Genomic DNA, 19,815 nt, shown 5'->3' with positions numbered 1-19,815 from the left:
TAAACTTTCTTTCTTTTTTTTTTTTTAGAAGTTTTTGCTACAGGGTGCATGTGCTCGCCAGAAAGACAGAGAGAGAAAGCGAGAAATCACCCCCCCGGGGGGATGGCCACGCCACAATCTCTTCTCCATTCTTCTCTCGGGATCTTGGGCATGCACACACACACTCCTGGCGTGAGTTTAAGGCACTGGATTCGGGACTCAAATCATGGTTGGCTACTTGGGAGTCCAGTGACATAGCCATTTCACCAACTGCTGGTTGCGGTAAACTTTCTTACCGAAAAGGGTCAAGGTATAATTTTCACAATTTTAAGAATAAAGTTCTCATATGAATACATAGTGATCATGTATTTAATTAATATGCTGACAAAGTTTTTTCAAAAGAAATGACAAGAAACTGAAAAATAAAGACATAATTAGTGAAAACAAAGAGAATAATAAGATTGATAAATTAAAATATATGACCAGTGTCCTATAGACAAAATTATGCCTCTGAAGTTATCTCCTCTCTTGGACAAAATTAATTTATATTTTGACCAGTCACCCTTCTTATTTTTTGTGAGTTGATATCTAACTTTACAGAGCCCTGGCCCAAATTCATAGTAAATATTAAGTCAAATAGTACTCCACTGTCACAGTGTAGCAGATGCCTCCCAGACAAGCTTGCTAGATATTATTCTAGTGTTTTAAAATAAATGACCCAGTATTATTAAAAACAAAAGTTTAGGTAGTGATATATCAGGAATATGTAAAGAAAAAGGAAAAATGGATTAAGTTTTAATAGTATTATAAGATAAAGTAAAATTCAAGGCAAAAAGCATGAAAAGATTTAAGGAGGTTAATTTTCCTTTGATGAAGTTTATTATTTATAATGAGATTATAACATTCATGAACTTTTATTCACTAGATAATACTTCAAAAAGATAAATACAGTAAAATCCTCTTAGTCAAGAAGAAATGTAAAGAAGGTAGGATAGAATTTTATCATGTCTTAGATTTTGGCAGATCAGTTAAATACTTTAATTATAGTCATCCTCCCTTACCTACAGTTTTGCTTGCCTGTGACTTAACTATGGTCTGAAGCTCTTAAATGGAAAATTCCAGAAATAAACAATGTAAGTCTTACGTTGAATTCCATTCTAACTAGTATGATAAAATCTTGTACCATCCTACTCTATCCCTCCCGGGATGTGAATCATCCCTTTGTCCGGCATATCCATGCTGGAGAAGGGGATGTTATACACTGCCGACCCGTTAGCGTTACACTTAGTACCTGCCTTGGTTATCAGATTAAATGTTGTAGTATTGCTCTGCCTGTGCTCAAGTAACTTATTTCACCTTATGGCCCCAAAGGGCAAGAGCTGCGATGCTGGTATTTGATTATCATTGTTCTTTTTTATTAGTAGTTATTGTTAATTTCTTATTGTGCTTAATTTTAAATGAAACTTAATCATGAGCATGTACATATAGGAAAAAACACAGTGTATATAGGGGGTGATACTATCTGTGGCTTTAAGCATACATTGGGTGTCTTACAACCATCCCCCACTATAGTTAAGGAAGGACTTCTGTATTTCCCTCCAGTGTTTGTATTATATAGTCAGGGAATTACCTTTATTTCAAAGCTTCATGAAACATTTTAAAATTTGTTTAGTGTATTAGACCAAAAAGAAAATCTCATAAATTTTCCCAAACAGGCCATGTTCTCTGACCTCAATGTAATGAAACTAAAATTTAATAAAAAAGATGAAAGTTAAAAAAATCATTTAGGATTTTTGGTCTTCTCCATGATTTTAGGGCAAAATTAAACTCATAATTGTAACTATAATCTAACAGAATGTTACAATGGTATTTTTCTGTCTCTTTTTTTTTTTTTTCTTTTTGGCTGGAACCTCAGGAGACCAGAATATAATAATGGCAAAGTAGGGACTTGCCATTTCTCTTATTCTATTCCAGGCTGCTATAGCTAGATACCTTGGACTAGATAATTTAAAAATAAGAGAAATTTACCTCTTGTAGTTTTGGAGGGAAGGAAGAAAGATCAAACTGCTGGCATTCAGTATTTGCTGAGGGCCTTCTTGATGTCTTCACAAATATAGACACAAAGCCATATATTCAGAACTTGTAGAGGCAAGGGCAGAAAACTAGTAAAGAGTCTTACTGCTGAGTATAAAAGGTGTGGGGAGTGGGTTTTTGTTAAAGTGGGTTAGCAGTTGTGGGATACCTGTGTGTCAGCCCTCAGTGTATCTATATACCAACCCCCATCAACCTATGTAGAAGTTCTTTCAACATAAAGAAACCACTTGAAGAATCTGAGCCACCTAGAATTTGTTTGATGACTCCCACTTGAATAATGGTCCTTACGCTGCCTTACTGGTCTTGTAGCTAGAAAGGAATGCAAGCCTGGAGAGTAGTCAGAGTAGAACCTTAGGCAGATAAACAGGGAAGACACTAAGGGAAATGAGCCGTAGAAAAAGAGGATCCCTACCTAACCCACCAAATGCTTCATAAAGAGTCTGCTTGTTGGGACCAGCAGTTAGTGTAATGGCTATGTCGCTGGACTCCCATGTAGTCAACCGCGGTTTGTGTCCCAGACCTGGTGACTTAAACTCACACTGGGCGCATGTGCGTGTGTGTCCAAGATCCCGAGAGGAGAATGGAGGAGAAGGGATTGTGGCATGGCCATCCCCCCCGGGTGGGGGGTGATTTCTCGCTTTCAGTCTCTCTGTCTCTCTTTGTCTGTCTGGCAAGGTTTTTTGTGAGAGTGGAGTGCACCATAAACAAAAAAAAAAAAAAAAAAAAAAAAAAAACAAACAAACAAAAAAAACACTTCTCAAAAAAAAAAAAAAGTCTCTGCTTGTTGATATTCTCTGTAGCAGGAGTCCCCAGCCTCTGGGCTGTGGACTAGTGCCAGTTCTGGGGTTTGGCTGCTGACTGGCACTGATCTGCAGGGCTATACGGTAGTAAGTGGGCAGTGGGTGAGTGAGTTAGACCTGGTCTGTGTTTGCAGCCATTCCCTATTGCTCACATTACCACCTGGGTTCCACTTCCTGTCAGATGGGTGGCCGTATTGGATTCTCATGGGAGAGTGTGCCCTACCGTTGTGTGATTGTTTCATTGAAATGGGGTGCACAGGGTATGTAGAGTGCTTGAGTAATCTTGGGACCAACCTCCCACTCTGCCACTCATCCTTGGAGGGATTGTCTTCCATCAAGCTGATACATTGTGTTAGGCTGAGGATCCCTGCTCTACAGTATTTTTTATTTCCTGTATTGTATTCTTCATCTCCAGGATTTCTATTTGATTTTCTTTTTTTGGGTGCCTATCACTCTACCGAATCCTTATACATGAGTGCTTTTCTCATCTTCTGGAGTTTTTGTATCCTCTTGCACATCATCGAATCTTGTCATGATCAATATACTGAGATCCTTTTCTGACAGTTCTGTGATTTCCTGAATTTGTCCATTGTTACTGGGGGATTATTGCATTTCCTTTGAGAAGAAGTGTTTCCTTGTCTTTTCATATTTCTTATGTCCCTGCTTTGAAATTTAGACATCTGGTAGAGAACTTACTTCTTCCTGTAAAAGGATGACTTTGTGCCAGTAAGAGCTACTGCCCTGTGGGGTATCTGCACATGAACTCTATGTAGTGCATGAGGATTTTTGCCCAGACAAGGTAACTGAGTGAATCTAATAGCTGGAAACAGATAATATCCTCTGTCTTTAATGAGTTGCACACAAGCAGGATGTTGATCCTGGTTGAGGAGTTGTGGCTAGGTGGTTTGTTAAAGGGAGGGATGAGTGCTGTTGTTGGTGCAGACAGAGGTTATGGGCAGTCCTGTGTGATGTTAGATAGTGGGTGGGGTCTCTGTGTGGGTTTTTGTGGCACAAGTGGGTGGGAAATGTCTCTGGGAAAGCTTTTATATTGTAGACAGGTGGCAGTGTCTCTGAGCAGGCTTCCAGGGTGCTAGTAGGGGCCAGACAGAGTGTCACGGTGGGCCTTTGTAGTGCTAGCATGGCTACAGGAGTTCTTTGGGTGGACTTCTGGGGGGTACTAGCAGGGCCCACTGGGGGCGTGGAGATACTCTAGGCACTCTAGGTGGACCTCTGAGGTGGAACCAGTGGGCAGCAGAGGTGCTGGGACACTGACTGTGTTTCTGCTATATTAGTGGGGTCATGAGGATGTTCTTTGCAGGCCTACTTAGTGTTTCTGGCAGCCCACAGGGGCACGGGGTGCTCTGAAAGGGCCTCTGATGTGCTACTGGGAGCTAGCTGGGCACAGGGATGTTTTTGGTGGGTCTACTCAGGGCTAGTGGGGGCCTGTTGGGACACAGGGCACTCTGGGTGAGCCTACGCAGCACCAATGGGGGCCAGAGGTGCAGAGGGAAGTTTTTACAGGGGGCTTTTGTGCTAATCTCAGTCACTGGATTCTTCAGTCCCTTTTCTATGGTGTTTCTCTTGAGTTTCCAAATTTCAGAAAGCTTTAAATCTTTCCTTGGTGATTTCAAATGTTCTTCTTTAGAAATTTCAGATGAAATGTGTCCAAGTAATTATTTTTACTTCAATTGGAGGGAGAGGAGAAAAGTGTTGGGTTCTTCCCATTAATCTTCCACTATAATTATTAAAATGAGTCTGGTTTTGCTAGAAAAGAATTATACTGTGTGTTTTACCATGTTGTGACTTACTGGGATCTAAAAGCTTAGATTTTTAGTTCAGCCTCCAAAGCCCATCAATGAGTGGGAGAGACTAAGACTTCATTGGAGCTGGAACTAGTCCTTTCAGGGACTAAACTAATGAAGAATTTCTGCTGAGACTTCACCCTCCAAAGTCCATTCATGAGTGGGTAGCCCCCACCAATACTCTTTTCTCTGTCTCTCCATTTAAATTTATTTTTAATTTTCAGTTTTTAAAGGTAAAGTAATTTCTTGGCTTTCAGATCCTCCTTTTTCTTGGTAATTCTTACCTTTCCCCTGTCCCATCTAGGAGAGGCATACATTCCATCAGAGCTTTCATTTTATTTTTTGATTAAAAAACTTTTTTAGCAAAGACTCCATCGGAGCATTCATTTTATTTTTTGATTAAAAAACTTTTTTTTGTAATTTTTAAAATTTTTTTCTTTTTCTCCCCCTCTTTCTCTGTTTTCTTTCTCCTTTTCTTTTACCTTCACCACTTTGCTGCTCATCCTCCACACACTGAGTGTTTAGACAGGTCTAAGTGAAACGAAATCAAACACCTGAATACTATTAGGGACAGAATATTCTTCAATTCTCACTGACTCCATCACATAAAGGGAGATAAATGGCAGTGAATTTGCAGATTACCTCCTCCTGCACTCCTGTGAATGCTCAGATTGAACTTCAAGATATTAGGAAGAAATATATAACCCATCAGATGACCAGAAATCATGACAGAGGCACAAAAAATATGAGAAACCAAGAAAATACCCCTCCCTCAAGGGGAAAGAATAATTTCTCTTCATCCACAGACAGTATAATGGAACTCACAGAAATGTCTTATAAAGAATTTAGAATATTCACAGTGGCAAAACTAGTAGAGATCCAAGAGAAAAGATACAATAAACTCCAGAAGATGCAGAAGGAAAGAGCCATGAGTTCCAGGAGGTGAGGCAGTTCTTGCATGATATGAAAGAGGAAATACTCACCATTAAAAAGAATCAAATGGAACTGATAGAGATGAAAGCTGTAATACAGGAAACCAAACCGACCTTGAAGTATTAAAAGCAGGCTAGATCATACAGAAGATTGATCTCAGATGTAGAATACAGACTCACTGGATTAGAAAAATCCATCACAAAGACTGAGAAAATAGCCATAAAAAATTAGAATAATATGTGAAATACTAGATACCATTAAATGTCCAAACATCTGGATAACTGGTATCCCAGATGGTGAAGAGACTGATAAGGGCATTGATAATCTATTCCATGAAATCCTAGAAGAAAACTTTCCACACCTAGAGAGGCAGCCAAAGATCCAGATCCAAGAAATACAAAGGACCCCAAATAGTATCAACCCAAGATCTTCATCAAGACACATTATAGCCAGATTGAGTAAAACTATGGACAAAAATAAGATACTAAGATTGGCAAGAGAAAAATGCCAAGTTACCTACAAAGGATATCTCATCAAGCTAACAGTGGACCTCTCATTGGAAACAATGCAAGCAAGGAAAAAATGGGAAAATATATTCGAAATGTTGAGTGAAAAACAATTTCAATCAACAATACTATATCTGGCAAAATTATCCTTCATATGGGAAGAAAAGACAAGAACATTCTCAGATAAACAAAACCTGAAATAATTTACCAACACTAGACCAGCTCTCCAAGAAGTTCTGAAGGGAGTGCTATCTCAGGAAAACTTAATACAGACACACAGAAATAAGAGTTCAAAAGCAACTAGGAAAATGGCCAACTTTATGGTAGGGACAAATCTGGAGTTGAATATTGTCTTTTAGAACTTAAACGGAAAGCTCGGACCACCACAGAAGATAAAGTACATGAGACTGAACTGCTGAAATAGAATTTTATGACTTCTAACTGAAACATTACTCATCTTCTATGCTTTGTTTTCCAGATTTGAGGATTTTTGTCTTGTCTTTAACTGCCAATAGGTTTATGTACCTACTGTTTGAACAGAATCCTAACCCGTTTCTTGGCTTTAAGTCTTAAGCAAAATACTCTTTAACATTTTTTGGTTTTGACTTATTAAAGTTAAAGCTGTCTTTCTTGAAATTAAAAATATATTAAAAACACCTGTTTAATGACCACAGTAAGCTATTTAGCCTCAGCCAGGTGTTACTTTATAGTATATCCATTCTACTCACAAAGTTTCATGTCTGAAGTCAGACTTGTGTTCACAGACATCTATATATCAGCTGTACTTGCTATTGAAAGTAGTTAGTTTAATTAAGATATTTTGTGAATCAATAAAATGTAGGTAAGAAAAAAGGAATGGAAAGCAACTGTAACTACCAGAGACAATGTGGAAGGAGGATGGGAAATGGCTGAGGGTGAGAAACAGGGGGGGAAATATATTTAAGAAACAAGAAATGGAAAATGTTGATGTGTGTCATGAGCTAGTGGATTCTCAGACAGTTTTCCTAAACAGCTTTGACATCTAGAAGGTCAGAGAACCTGTCTTTGGGGATTATCATAGCAGCATTTTGAACTGTCACTTGAGACACATCTTGCTGTGACCCCACACTTTGATAGAGTCCATGTGCTTACATGTGAGAATGAGATAGAGAATAAAAGAGAAAGACAGAGAAATGAGCACCCTCCATGGAGTTTGATCATACCCTGATCCCTTTCCTCCAGTCCTCCTGCCTATAAGATCCTGGGCATTCATATATATGCCTGGCATGTTTCGGGCTGACCAAGCCAGGGACTCAAAGCATGGTCATGATGTGGGATCTGGGTTCTCTTGAGCAGCACATTAAAGTTGCACCACAGTGTGGGCTACTAAGTTTTACACTCTTCACAAAAGAGATAATTATCTAAGAAAAATTGATGCAAGAAATTTGGCCTAAGAAATTGCGTAGGACCCCAGAAAATAAATTCAACTCAAAATTGACCTAAGAAAATGGAGAACATAAGAATAATCAAAATACTTGAACTATTCAATAATATGTAGTGTATTCATGCTGGGAAGATTTATTTTGTATGCTACAAAGATGTACAGTGATGAAATGTTAATAAAGAAGATAACATGGAAGAAAATAATATGGGGTAATTAAAATGGGATTTTTTTTTAGAATGCTAACCCTGAAAACCTGTGGTTCCATTTGAGTTTATTGGTGTCTTCTCCAAAATGTTCAAGAAGCAGACACTTCCAGTGCTTTACAGATGCTCCTTGGCGTAGGATGCTATTACACTCCAATAACCATTGTGAGTTAAGAATATCATAAATAGAAACTACATTTAATACACATAACATCATGGCTGACCTACTATAGCAACAAAGCCCAACACCTTTGTATCCAGTCGTGAGCCACTGACATTTTGTCCACCCCTTCATTTATAAGTCCTGAATACATGGCCTCGTGACTGAATTTGTGAGGATACATCAAGAAGACCTTCTGGTACTGAATACCCTCTACCTAATTTCAGGGGAGGTGGAGAAATACAGTCCTTTTGCATAACCAGAAAGAGGAAACAGCAGGGTGGGCACATGGCATGAATCTACCACAGCATGGCCAGACCCTTTACACAGTAGGATCCAATGGGCATGCTATATGTAGGGGCAAGACTGAAGATGGGTAGACCCAGTTAACTGACTTTTGGGGGGTTTTTGCAGGTGCTGGAATTATAAATGATTTCAATACCTTTTTTTGTCCATTTTCTTAAACTCAATCCAATAAAAAAATAAATGTTATATTAAGTAATAGTGATTTTTTGAATAGTATAAAACTGCTTATTGTGAAATAAATAAACATTTTCAATAGAACTTTATATAAATCTTTATCTCCTGCTCTTCCTGCTAATCTCTGCAGGGACAACCTGGCTTTCTTCAGGAAATTATCTTTTCTAGTTCTAAATTCAGTCCTAGGTCTGTCTTACTTACAGAGAAAGCCTTCTAAAAATGTACAGACAGTGCATTTTCACTTAAAGATTGGTTGTCAGAAAAGTCGTGACGTATTTTTTCTGTTTTTCTATGCAAATACGTCACGACTTTTCTGACAACCCAATAGTTTTTTTTTTTTTTAGAACATCTTAAATTTTTAATCCTTTCTTTACAGGTTAACTAGACCACTTTTGATTAAGAAAAGTGTTAGTAACTGCCACAAACGAACGCCAGGCGGTGGCCCATGTCAATTTTCCACAGAGTCCTGCTTTGCGGGGTGTCTGATGCACTGCTCGGGGTCTCTGCTCACACTTGCTGGGATCAATCGTGGCAGATTTTAGTCCACAGGTTGCTTTTCCCCATATTTCTTTGTAAACTCTTCAGCGTTCTTACAGAATTTTTTACGGTCCTTAGAGTATTCTTCAGCTAGGTCAGCCCAGAGCGGGTGCTCGGGCTGGGGGTCGTTCACCAGTGCTATGAAGGACTGGATTACTTGGTTGGTTTTGGTGGCTGGCTTCCAGGTTTCAGCACTAATTACTGGCAGACAGACCTGCCCCTTTTCATCGATGTTTGGGTGATAGATCTTTGTTTTACATGTGATCTTCGGTGGTTTGAATGGGTACTCTGCTGGAAAGTTGATTTCGATTCTGAAGGCCCCCTTGTCATATGGAAGGTTGTCAGGAACAATAAGCCCTTGCCAAGTCAATAAATTAGCTTCATCAACCTGGATGTTACGGAAGTTTTTCATTCCACATTTGTGGATTTCTTCAAGCTCCATCAGCCTCCTGCTGGCCGCCATCTTGGATCTGGTGCTGCTGCTTTCCCCCTGACAACCCAATTTAAATAAACTAACTTGTTTTTATTTTTTAAGAGTAATTTTATTTAACTTTATTTATTTGTTTATTTATTTATTTTCATTTGACCAGAGAGGGACAGAGTGAGAAAGAGAGAGAGAGAACGTGAGAAAGCAAACTGCCTGGTCCAGGAACTGTGGTCGGCCATTTGGAGTTCAACATCCTTAACTACCATGCCACCTGCTGGCCCCTTAAACTAACTTGTTAACTTACAAAGTATTTTTTTAAACTAATACTTCATCACCTCTAAGTGTTTTCTTTTCATTTTTTTTGGAGAGGTTTTTGCTATAGGGCATGTGCGCTTGCCAGACAGACAGAGAGAGATGGAGAGACAAGAAAGCGAAAAATCACCCCCTAGGTGGGATGGCCATGCCGCATTCCCTTCTCCTCCATTCTTCTCTCGGGATCTTGGGCATGCACGCACACGTGCCTGGCGTGAGTTTAAGCCACCGGGTCCGGGACTCGAACCGTGGTCGACTATGTGGGAGTCCAGCGACATAGCCATTACGCTAACTGCTGGTCCCTCTAAGTGTTTTCTTTATAGCTTCCCAGTGGAAGCTAAAATGATTTAAAAATCATTTCAGAATTCTGGTAACATTTTTTCTTAAAAAAATAAGTATTTTTTGGGGGGTGGGTAGCATTTAAAAAATGAATTCAAAGTAATTCTTTTTTTTGGATAACATTTAAGAGTGAATTAAAAAAAAAAGAATGAATTCAAATAAAAACGTGTTCGGTGATGACGTTCCAGGCAAAGGGTGTAGTGTGTATAAAGGCACAGAATTGTGATTATGAATCATCTATGCCAGTGGTTTTCAGAGTGTGGTTCCTGGACCATCAGCATTGCCTGGGAACTTGTTAAAACTTCAGTGCTTGGGAGTCTTATGTAGAATGAGAAACCATTCTAGTTTGTCTGGGGCTGTCCTAATTTCAACCTGGGAAATCCCATATCCCTGGAAACTCGTCTGGGCAAACTGTGACAGTTGTTCTAGGCTTCCTTTACCCAAGCCCTCTGAATCAGAAACCCTGACTGTGGGGTCCAGCAGTCTGTGTTTTCCTGGTTCTTGCTGATTCAGTGCTTGCTGAAGTTGAGAACTGCTGATCTAAGGAACTGTGAGGATTTTAATGCAGCTCTGATGGGAGACTGTGAGAAGGGACGAAACCGAGTAAGCAGAAATCAGGCAACGAAGGCCCTTGTATGCTTCGTTAAAATGTTTTATCCTAATTCTGATTAGCATTAACTCATCAACTCAAGTATTTTTAATTGGGGGAGGATATATTTTGAGCTGGATATATCCGTAGACAAAATCACTATAACTAAAATATTCCATTTTATCTACTAATAAAGTTGTATTTAACCAACTCCAGTTTGCAAATTAGTATAAAATTAAACATTTGAAAAGACATTGGTACCTTCGTGTGTACCAGCTCAGTATGTGTGCTTGGACAGAATTTCTAAATGACTATTCATTTTTAGCCTGTCAGACACTATATATTTTGCTTATACAGACTTAATACAACTTTGAATTTTAATAACTTTCTGGAAACAGAAAGTATTGCTGATTCATCAAATATATATTCTATGGAAGATGTTAGGGCTATGAATGCAGTTTATGAAATTAAGGGCAACTGCAGAATTGTTCTATTGTCAGTTGCTTGGACTATCATATTGAAATAGATTTTCCAAAATAAAAAACCTTAAAACAATGCTGTGCTTTTGTTTTATGTATAAAAATTTTATTTGGATGTTCCTTAGAGTTTGCTGCGATTATATCTTGCTTTATTTGAAGTATTAAGGCTTTATGTTGCACAAGGCCTTTGCATATATTTGGACGTTAAAACCTGTTTCTCAGAACTTGAAATAGTATCTCATCACACATTCTTACATCACATGTTTCTTCCTTTACCTTGTGTTTAGGAAATGGCTGGTACCTTGATGATGTTGTGATCAAGGATCCCACAACCAACCACGAATATGCTTTCTTCTGTCACAGGTTTGTAGGTGTGCTTTAACACCGAACATGTGAACCCATTTATTTCATATTAGTCAGTTTCAGGTGCATATCCTGTTGAGACCTAGAGAGCTTATTCAGTATTCTTGGTCGTTGATGCTTTGTTGGGTACCTCTTGTGAACATTAATGCGAGGTGCTACTGCTTCTATTCAGAAAGATGTCTATTATGTTTATCATATTCTTGATGATATAAATAGAATATTTCTTGCTATGTTAAAATAAATTTTGGGGTGTTGGCCTTGTTGTCTGGTGATTAAGGGAGCTGGATATCATGCAGTTCAGGTCCTAGACCTGGTGGCTTCATAAACATGCTGTGTATATGTGCAAGTGTGCTCAAAATTCCAACGGGATGGGAAATGGAGAAGTGATCATGGTATGAACATACCCAATGGGAGGTGCCTTCTCCCTCTTTCTCTCTCTGTCTTTTTCTGACAAGCCCTCTGGCAAATACAATTACTTTTTTTTTTTTTTTCTGTGCAGCCTTAGTGACACAGGCAGTAGTATACCTACTTGCAAGCCACATGACCCTCTATGTTTTGGATCCTAGGTTGACCTGAAACATGCTGTAGACTTGTATGTGCCAAAGATCCTGACTGGCTAGAGGGCTGGGAGAAGGGAAGTGTGGCCTGGAACCTACCCCAACTCTCTCTCATAAAAGAAACTTAAAAAACCCCAAACCAACAGATTTTAAAATATGTGATTTCTCTTTATAGTAAGTAAGCAGAATGAAAGTCTCTGACAAGAAAACATAATCTCTTTGGAATAGGCCTCAGATTAGGCTCAAATTAACAGATGTACACAATGTTACATGTGACTTTTTACACAATGATGACATGGATGACCTACTCTTAAAAAGCCATGATTTTTTTAGTTATTTTTCTAGTTGTGGTGATAGATTTGCTGTTGGTTTCACATTCTGCCTGTTTCCTCATAGAACCAATAATAGCCATTGAAAAACTTAACTGACTGGGGTCAATAGATAGCATAGTGGTTATGTCACTGGACTCCCACATGGTCGACCATGGTTCGAGTTCTGGACCTGGTGGCTTAAAAATCATGCTGGGGTGTGTGTTTGCATGCCTAAGATCCTGGGAGGAGGAGGAATTGTGGTGTGGCCACCCTCCCTGGGTTTGATTTCTCATGTTCTCTTTTTGTCTCTCTCTCCCTGGTGAGTGCATGTTTCCTAAGGCAAGAACCTCTCAAAAAAGAGAAGATAACTGGTTAGTGTTTGAACTGTATTTGGTGATCAAAGAACAAGTTACAATCATTGGTTCAATGGGTGTAAAATCTTTAACATAGGGGTTAGCAGGCTAACTGAGGCCCTCACCCATGGGTTAGGGAAAAAGTTATACCATCCTTACCAGAGAGTAGCTTCTCTTTCCACCTCCTTTGCACAATTACAGCTATCCTGGGATTTCATTTTCCATTCTGTATTCTTATACCTTTACCAACTAGAGAGCCATGGCTTTTTCCATTCCTGTTATCCATTATTCTTGACTTGAATAGATAATTGCCGATGGTTAGCCTGAAAATAATTGATACGGTTTTCTTTGCACAGATGGCTGGATCAAGGGGAAGATGATAAGAAAATCGTCAGAGAATTGTATGCCAGGGATAACAGTATCTTCTCTATGAGTGAGTGTCATGTACTCACATTTCATAGGAAATTTATTTTTATGACAACTGAAGAAAGCATGACATTCTTGAAATTAATGGTCCTCTCTTTCCTTTATCTTCTCAGGGCAGAAGCTAGAACTTAAGAGAAAAGAAACAGTAAGATTTTGCTTTGGGCTTTAAATTATTTAGTACAAACAATGTTCAAAAAGTTATTTGATGTGTTAAAACAAAGTCAGGGCTGTTTCTCAGTAATTTCTTCTCTTTGTGTCGCCTCATACTGGTGTTTTGTTTGTTTTGTTTTGCTTTGCTTTTTAGTGGACTGCAGAGAGTTGGAAGTTTACAAAAGGAAATACTGTCCAGTTCTACAACAGGCTGACCAAAGGCTTTGTCCGTCTGCATCCAAGTGGCACAGTTGATGCCACAGGAGAGAAGACAGACAGATATGGTAAGGTCATTGGACAGAGCACATGGTGCTGGTAGGTCTGGGAGCTGAAGAAAGGCATGTTTATTGACACAGTTTCATTTACGGTTTCACTCCTTCTTTTTCATATGGCTTTATACCAGTATTAGGCCATTAAAGTAATTCGTCATCTACATTAATACAAATGGGAAAAAGACAACAGACTTTAAATCTTGGCAGATAATGTCATTATGCAGAACAGTGCACCATGGAAAAATTCATATTTGATATTATTTAATGGAGGAATAAAACATAAGCATTTAGCATTAATTGCTCATAAGGAACTGTAGATGTAGCTTTTCAATGATATGACCATTTAAGAAATTATATCAGTTCTAAATTTTGAGCACCTATTCTCTACAAAACACCATGTTAAATAATTTGAGAGCCACAGAAATAACTAAGGTATTTTACTGAATTCAGACACTTATAATCTAATGGATAACACAAACACATGCAAAAATTCTAATATTGGTAGTATTGTAATAAAGGTACAAAGGAAAAGGCAGACAAGGAAAAAGATTTGATGTTCAATGTCAGCCTGTCAAAAAGTCCTAACCGTCGAATTAACAAAGAGGTCATATGCTGTGTGATGATGGCAGACTTCTAACTGTAAACTCAAATCTTCAACTTCTTTTGACATTTGAACCTTCACAATTTGAACAAAATTTGCCTGCTTTATCTGTGGAGTTCACTTTGCTAGACGTTAGTCGAAACTGGACTGCTCCAATAGCCTGTGGGATATGTTGGAGATACTAACCTGTAGCATTTCCTCAAAATGTAACTTCCTCCATCTCAGATTAGAGATCCCAGGAAATAATCCAGTTTTCCCTGCTATAAAAATATGTGGTCATTTAATATATTGGCTAGTAGATTCTCCTTTCAAAATTAATCTGTTCTTAGACATTTCCCTAACCTACTGGTTCCCACTTGAGAGTCCTTATCCACTTACATCAGTTCAAATGGCCCTTCACACTCTGACCCTGCACGCCCTGTTGCCAATGTTGATTTTCCTTATGAGGATGGTAAATGGTATTTGCAGATATGACCACATAATATCTCCCTTTATTAAATCAGAAGCTGTAAAGATCTCAGTTTTCCTAGCAGGGAATGTAAGACCACTAGGGCAGAGCCAAAGACTAATTCTCACAGCAAATGCGGTAGCCAGAGCAGTATCTTGTGTTGGTTCTCTGAATGCCAGTCCCGCAGGGTTGTGAGGTGAGCTCTTGATGGTTACCTGCACATCCGTCGGGCAGACATTCCTAAATTGGGGAACTCTGATCTCATATAAGGCTGTTCATTTCTTTTACCCAGAGAATGAGACAGAGATACAGGTAACACACACACACACACACACACACACACACACACACACACACAATCTCTTATTCTGGAATATAAGCAATATAAGCAAACTTCTTCCAGGGAGGGGAAGGAAAGGTCTTTACTCTTAGTCTCCAGGGACTTGTCAAAAGAGGGACATCTTTATGCTTTCCTATGCTGGGATATCTTTTTATATATACATTTCATAAATACCTTTACTAAGAGGGTCTGGATCATGTTGGAATGTGAGAAATCTTGGGACTAGGGAGAATCGTCTTCTAGAACACCTTCTGCAGGCTAGTTTATAAAGTGGTCTTGATACCCCCATATCAAGAAGTGGGACCACCCTTTGGGTGGGGTCAGCCCTTTTTCCAAGTCCTGACTAATAGCATGCAGCTGAAGCAACATTTTAACTTTCAAGATCTGCATCTTTTCCCTTCACTTCTTGGATAAATCCTTTGTGGACCCCAGCCCTGATGCTGTGAGGAGGCCCAGACAAGTGTGCAGAGATGTCCATTCTCAAAGAAAGACTGGGGTTCTGCCAGCCCTAGCTGAGTTCCAGACCTACGGCCAGCACCACTGCCAGCATGCCAGCCAGTGTGTGGACCAGATGAACTGCTAGATGATAGAAATAGAGAAACTTTTTATCCTTTGGTGTTTTAAGTTTCTTTAGTATGCCAGCCCTGCATATATGAAGCAGGATGAGCAGTCCTTAAACAGGCAGACAGGATAATACGAGTAATTTCCCTCAGTGGAGCTGAGGTTTTTGCAACAGGAGGTCTTTTATGTGTGATAATTACTTGCAGTATTACTTCATGATGTTACATTCAGTGTCCTCTCAATTCGCACTCAAGAATCACTTTTCACAGGCCTGGGAAGTGTGATGAACAGTGCTGACCTGTGGGCATCTTTTCAGAAAATATTTTAGGGACATGTCTCTGAGATATATTGCTTTATAATTTTTCTTTCACAAAATTATTTTTGTTTTTTTATCACCATAAGCCAATCCTTCTAGTTGTTAAGCTGGTTGTTAATTTAGCCAGATTTTCATACTCAGAGAGCTAGCTCACTCATTTCTCTGAGTATTATTGAACCGTTTCTTGGCAATACTAGACTTAAAGGTAGACACAGAGCATGAGGAATTATTTGAAATGCCACAGGAGTTTCATTTTATGTTGATCAACTCTTAGATACTCAAAACAATATTGTAATAACATTGATAGAGATAGCTAACCACAAGTCTTCTTGTCTCTAGTTAAGGATCCTACAACCAAAAGGAGAGACCAAAAACTATTCCACTTTAAACACTGAATTATTTGTCTTTTAATGTTTATTTTATTACGTACAGAGAGGCACACAGACAGATAGATACTTCTTTGGTGGCGTCTTTATGCAGTGATCCTCCTCCGAGCCCTGCACCCAGCCGGGATCATAGGTGTGCTCACTGCCAGCATAACACTGAAGTATTTTATTTAATTTTATGTTTTCTTATTTACATATAATTATTGTGCATTTTTATGGCATACAATATGGTTTTTCAAAGCATGCACAGGGCATGTGATAATCAAATCAAGAATATTACCATAAACATCATTTTCAACAAAGAACCTTGCATTCTTGTGTTTGCTGAATGCTTTGCTGAGTCCCTCCCTCCTGCACCCCACTATCCACTGCCTTCCCATACAGACTCTGGTATCTTCACTTGTCCTCCCTACTCTCAGGTTTTAAATCTTTTAATTTCTGCCATAGAATGTAGACATTCAGTATATGTTGAGCACTTATTTGTCGTATTTGTCTTTCGTAGTCTAGCTTATTTCACTTAACATCAAATCACAGTGATTCATCCACTTTGTTTCAAGTAACAGAGTCTTGCTGTTCTTTATGACTGAGTAGTATTCCATAACATTGCACTGAACTCTTAGTGGTTATTTTTGTTTAGGTTTTTGCCATTGGTCAATGTGCTCACTGGAAAGAGAGAGAGAGGAGGGAGAGAGAGGGAGAAAGTGAGAAATCACTTGCCTCAGGGGGGATGGCCATGCTATAATCCCTTCTCTTCCCATTCTCTTCATGGGATTTTGGGCATGCACACACATGTGCCTTGTGTGATTTTCAGTTCCTGAGATCTGGGGCTCAAACCTCTATTGGCCATATTGGAGTCTAGCACCTTAACCACCATATCACCTGCTGGCCCCCTTGATGGTTATTTTGTGTTAATATCAGTTTCACAAACTTCACATCTCCTGAAATTACAAAGAATTTACTATAAAATATAGACTTATATTGTTTTCTCATTTTACATTAGTAGATTAGTAGTCATTTTTATTTATTTATTTTTTTGGAGAGGTTTTTGCTGTAGGATGTGTGCACTCACCAGAAAGACAGAGAGACAATGAGAAATCAACCCTTAGGGAGGATGGCCACATCGCAATCCCTTCTCCTCCATTCTCTTCTTGGGATCTTGGGAACGTGTGCACATGTGCCCGGTGTGAGTTTAAGACACTGGGTCCAGGACTCGAACTGTGGTCAGCTACATGGGAGTCTAGCGACATAGCCATTATGCTAATTGCTGGTCCCATTAGTAGTCTTTAAAGAGAAAAAATTAGTAATCTAGATTCAGATATATTTGATTTTTATTCCTAAAAGAATTAAACGTGTATTTAAAATTTTTGCAACAGATCACATAACTGGAAGTTCCCAATGTGTTATTCTCCTCAGACCTCTGTATCATCTGTGTATGGATCTATATAAATAGTTTCACCAGGTTTTGATAATAGATTTTTTTTTTAATTTTTATTTTTGGAGTTCTTGTTTATTTTGTATTATGTCTTATTATATATGGAAGAAGTGACTACATTTTTCAATGTGAAGGTTTTAAAATATGTCCCCAAATTACTTGACACTGTTTCATTCAAACGGCAGAAACTAATTTCTCCCCCCTTGAATATGGGCTGGATTCAGTGACTTTCTACCAATCAATGGGATATGGTATGTGTGTCTTTCAGGAATTTAAATCATAAAGGGCATTACAACTTCTTCCTGGCACTCTTAGGTCAGTAACTCTGGAGGAAGCCAGCTCTATGTCATCAGGACATTTAAACTGTCCTACAGAGAGGCTGGTATGGCAAGGAGCACAAGCCCTTCCCAACAGCCATGTGAATGAGTCATTTGCTGAGAGAATCCTCCAGTGCCCGTCAAACTTTCAGATTAGTCCCTATCAAAGACTTGATTGCAACCTCAAGAGAGACCCTGACACAGAGCCTCCCAATATATCCACATTCCTGACCTACAGACATTATAAGCCAATGAATGTTTGTTTTGAACTGTGAAGTTTTAGAGTAATATTTTCACACCACAGTAGATCCCTAATACATAAGTTCATACACTGTTCTGTAAAGTACCTGCTCACAGTATTTTCTCACTCTAGATACTAGGATAGGTATCACCGTCCCTTCATGTTACGTATGACTTCTACATTTTGCAGTGGTGCAGTGGGAAGTCCTGAATAGTCAGTGCATTTCCCTACAGTGTCAATATTCGTGGCTCTTTAAGGACTATGGATGTATTTTTACAAACTGTTCCCTGCAAAATTCAGTGCAAGGATTAGGAGAAAAATATTTCTCATATAAGAGCAACAGAGCTGCTAGCCCAGTTACCCAGCAGTTAAGGGAGTGAGATCTTACAAGGCCAACTGTTGTTCAAATCCCAGCCCCAGAAGCTGGAAAATTAAGCCAGGTGCATGTATGTGTGTGGCCCAAATCTGAATAGAATAGATAAATGGAGAAGGAGTAGCCACATGACCATGTCCCATTGGAGGATGCTTCCTCCCTCTACCTTTCTCTCTGTCTTTCTCTCTGGCAAATTTTAAAAATTATAGCAAGAAACCACATTCTTTCATCATAAAAATAACTCACCAAACTAAGGATGGAAGGGGATTTCTTCTACATGGTAAAAGGCACATGTAAAAAATCACTACATTGTAGTTGGTGAGAAAAACTGAAAGCTTTTCCCTTAAATCAAGAGTAAGACAGGGATGCCTCCTTTTGCCACTTCTATTTAACATTTTACTGGAAGTTCTAGATGGAACAGTTAGGCAAGAAAAAGAAATAAAAAGCTTCCAACTTGAAAAGGAAGATGTAAAACTATAGATGACATGACCTCAAATACAGGAAATTTCAAAGAATCCATACAAAAATGTGTTACAACTATATTTCAACATCATAGGATACAAGATAGGCACACAAAAATAATCTGTGGGACCAGCAGATGCCGTAGTGGTTACATTGCTGGACTCCCACATGGTCGATCATGGTTCAAGTCCTAGACCCAGTGGCTTCAAAATCACACCGGGTACATGTGTGTGTATGCCCAAGATCCTGGGAGGAGAATGGAGGTGAAGCAATTGAGACATGGCCGTGCCCCCCGGGAGGTGACTTCTCACTGTAGCTGTCTTTCTTGCCCACACCTTAAGACAAAAATCTCTTAAAAAAAATTGTAATCCTTTGTAGAAGCAATGAACAATCCATAAACAAGATCAAGAGAACAACTCTATTTTTAATATAAAATTCTTAGGAATAAATTTAATCAACAAGTACAAGATTTGTATACTGAAAATTATGAGACATTTTTGAAAGAAAAAAAGAACTAAATAGGTAGAAAGGCATGCTATGTTCATGGATTAGAAGTCTTAATATTGTTAAAATAGTAATGCTCTGGCACTGTCAAATGGCATGGTGGTTAAGGCAGCTGGACTCCCACATGGCTGACCGCAGTTCGAGTCCCAGACCTGGCAGCCTGCTTTCTCACTTTCCTTCTCTCCCTCTGTCTCTCTCTGGTCAACTTCAAAAAAAGTAAATAAACTAAGTTTTACAAAATGACAATGAATAAAATTAAACAATAATTTTTTTCTTTTCTTTTTTTTTTTTTGAGAGGATTTTTCTGTAGGGCACATGTGCTCGCCAGAAAGACAGAGA

At 38.9% G+C, this 19,815-nt stretch overlaps 2 protein-coding genes across 2 annotated transcripts in view; one reads left to right on the top strand and one right to left on the bottom strand.

The window, feature by feature from the left end:
* Positions 1 to 15,773, top strand: part of LOC102475839 (lipoxygenase homology domain-containing protein 1-like) — a 66,710-nt gene extending 50,937 nt beyond the window's left edge. The window contains exons 8-12 of the mRNA XM_027773873.1: positions 11,351 to 11,426; positions 13,004 to 13,080; positions 13,187 to 13,218; positions 13,378 to 13,507; positions 15,652 to 15,773. Of these exons, the coding sequence (XP_027629674.1) occupies positions 11,351 to 11,426; positions 13,004 to 13,080; positions 13,187 to 13,218; positions 13,378 to 13,507; positions 15,652 to 15,773 (437 nt within the window). The remainder of the gene's footprint in view (positions 1 to 11,350; positions 11,427 to 13,003; positions 13,081 to 13,186; positions 13,219 to 13,377; positions 13,508 to 15,651) is intronic.
* Positions 8,827 to 9,380, bottom strand: LOC102498130 (ubiquitin-conjugating enzyme E2 L3). Its single transcript, XM_006140880.1, has one exon. It carries the CDS (start codon positions 9,378 to 9,380, stop codon positions 8,919 to 8,921), a length of 462 nt encoding a protein of 153 aa, XP_006140942.1. The 3' UTR covers positions 8,827 to 8,918.
* Positions 15,774 to 19,815: the final 4,042 nt, after the last annotated feature.

The sequence above is a fragment of the Tupaia chinensis genome, unplaced genomic scaffold (assembly GCF_000334495.1).
Source record: "Tupaia chinensis unplaced genomic scaffold, TupChi_1.0 Scaffold000046_3, whole genome shotgun sequence".
Lineage (NCBI taxonomy): Eukaryota > Metazoa > Chordata > Mammalia > Scandentia > Tupaiidae > Tupaia > Tupaia belangeri.
The sequence above is the reverse complement of the archived record's forward strand: the minus strand, read 5'-3'. Positions and strand labels throughout refer to the sequence as shown.

Excerpts from the sequence above, each read along its gene's own strand:
- LOC102498130 (XM_006140880.1), bottom strand. The coding sequence starts at position 9,380 with ATGGCGGCCAGCAGGAGGCTGATGGAGCTTGAAGAAATCCACAAATGT.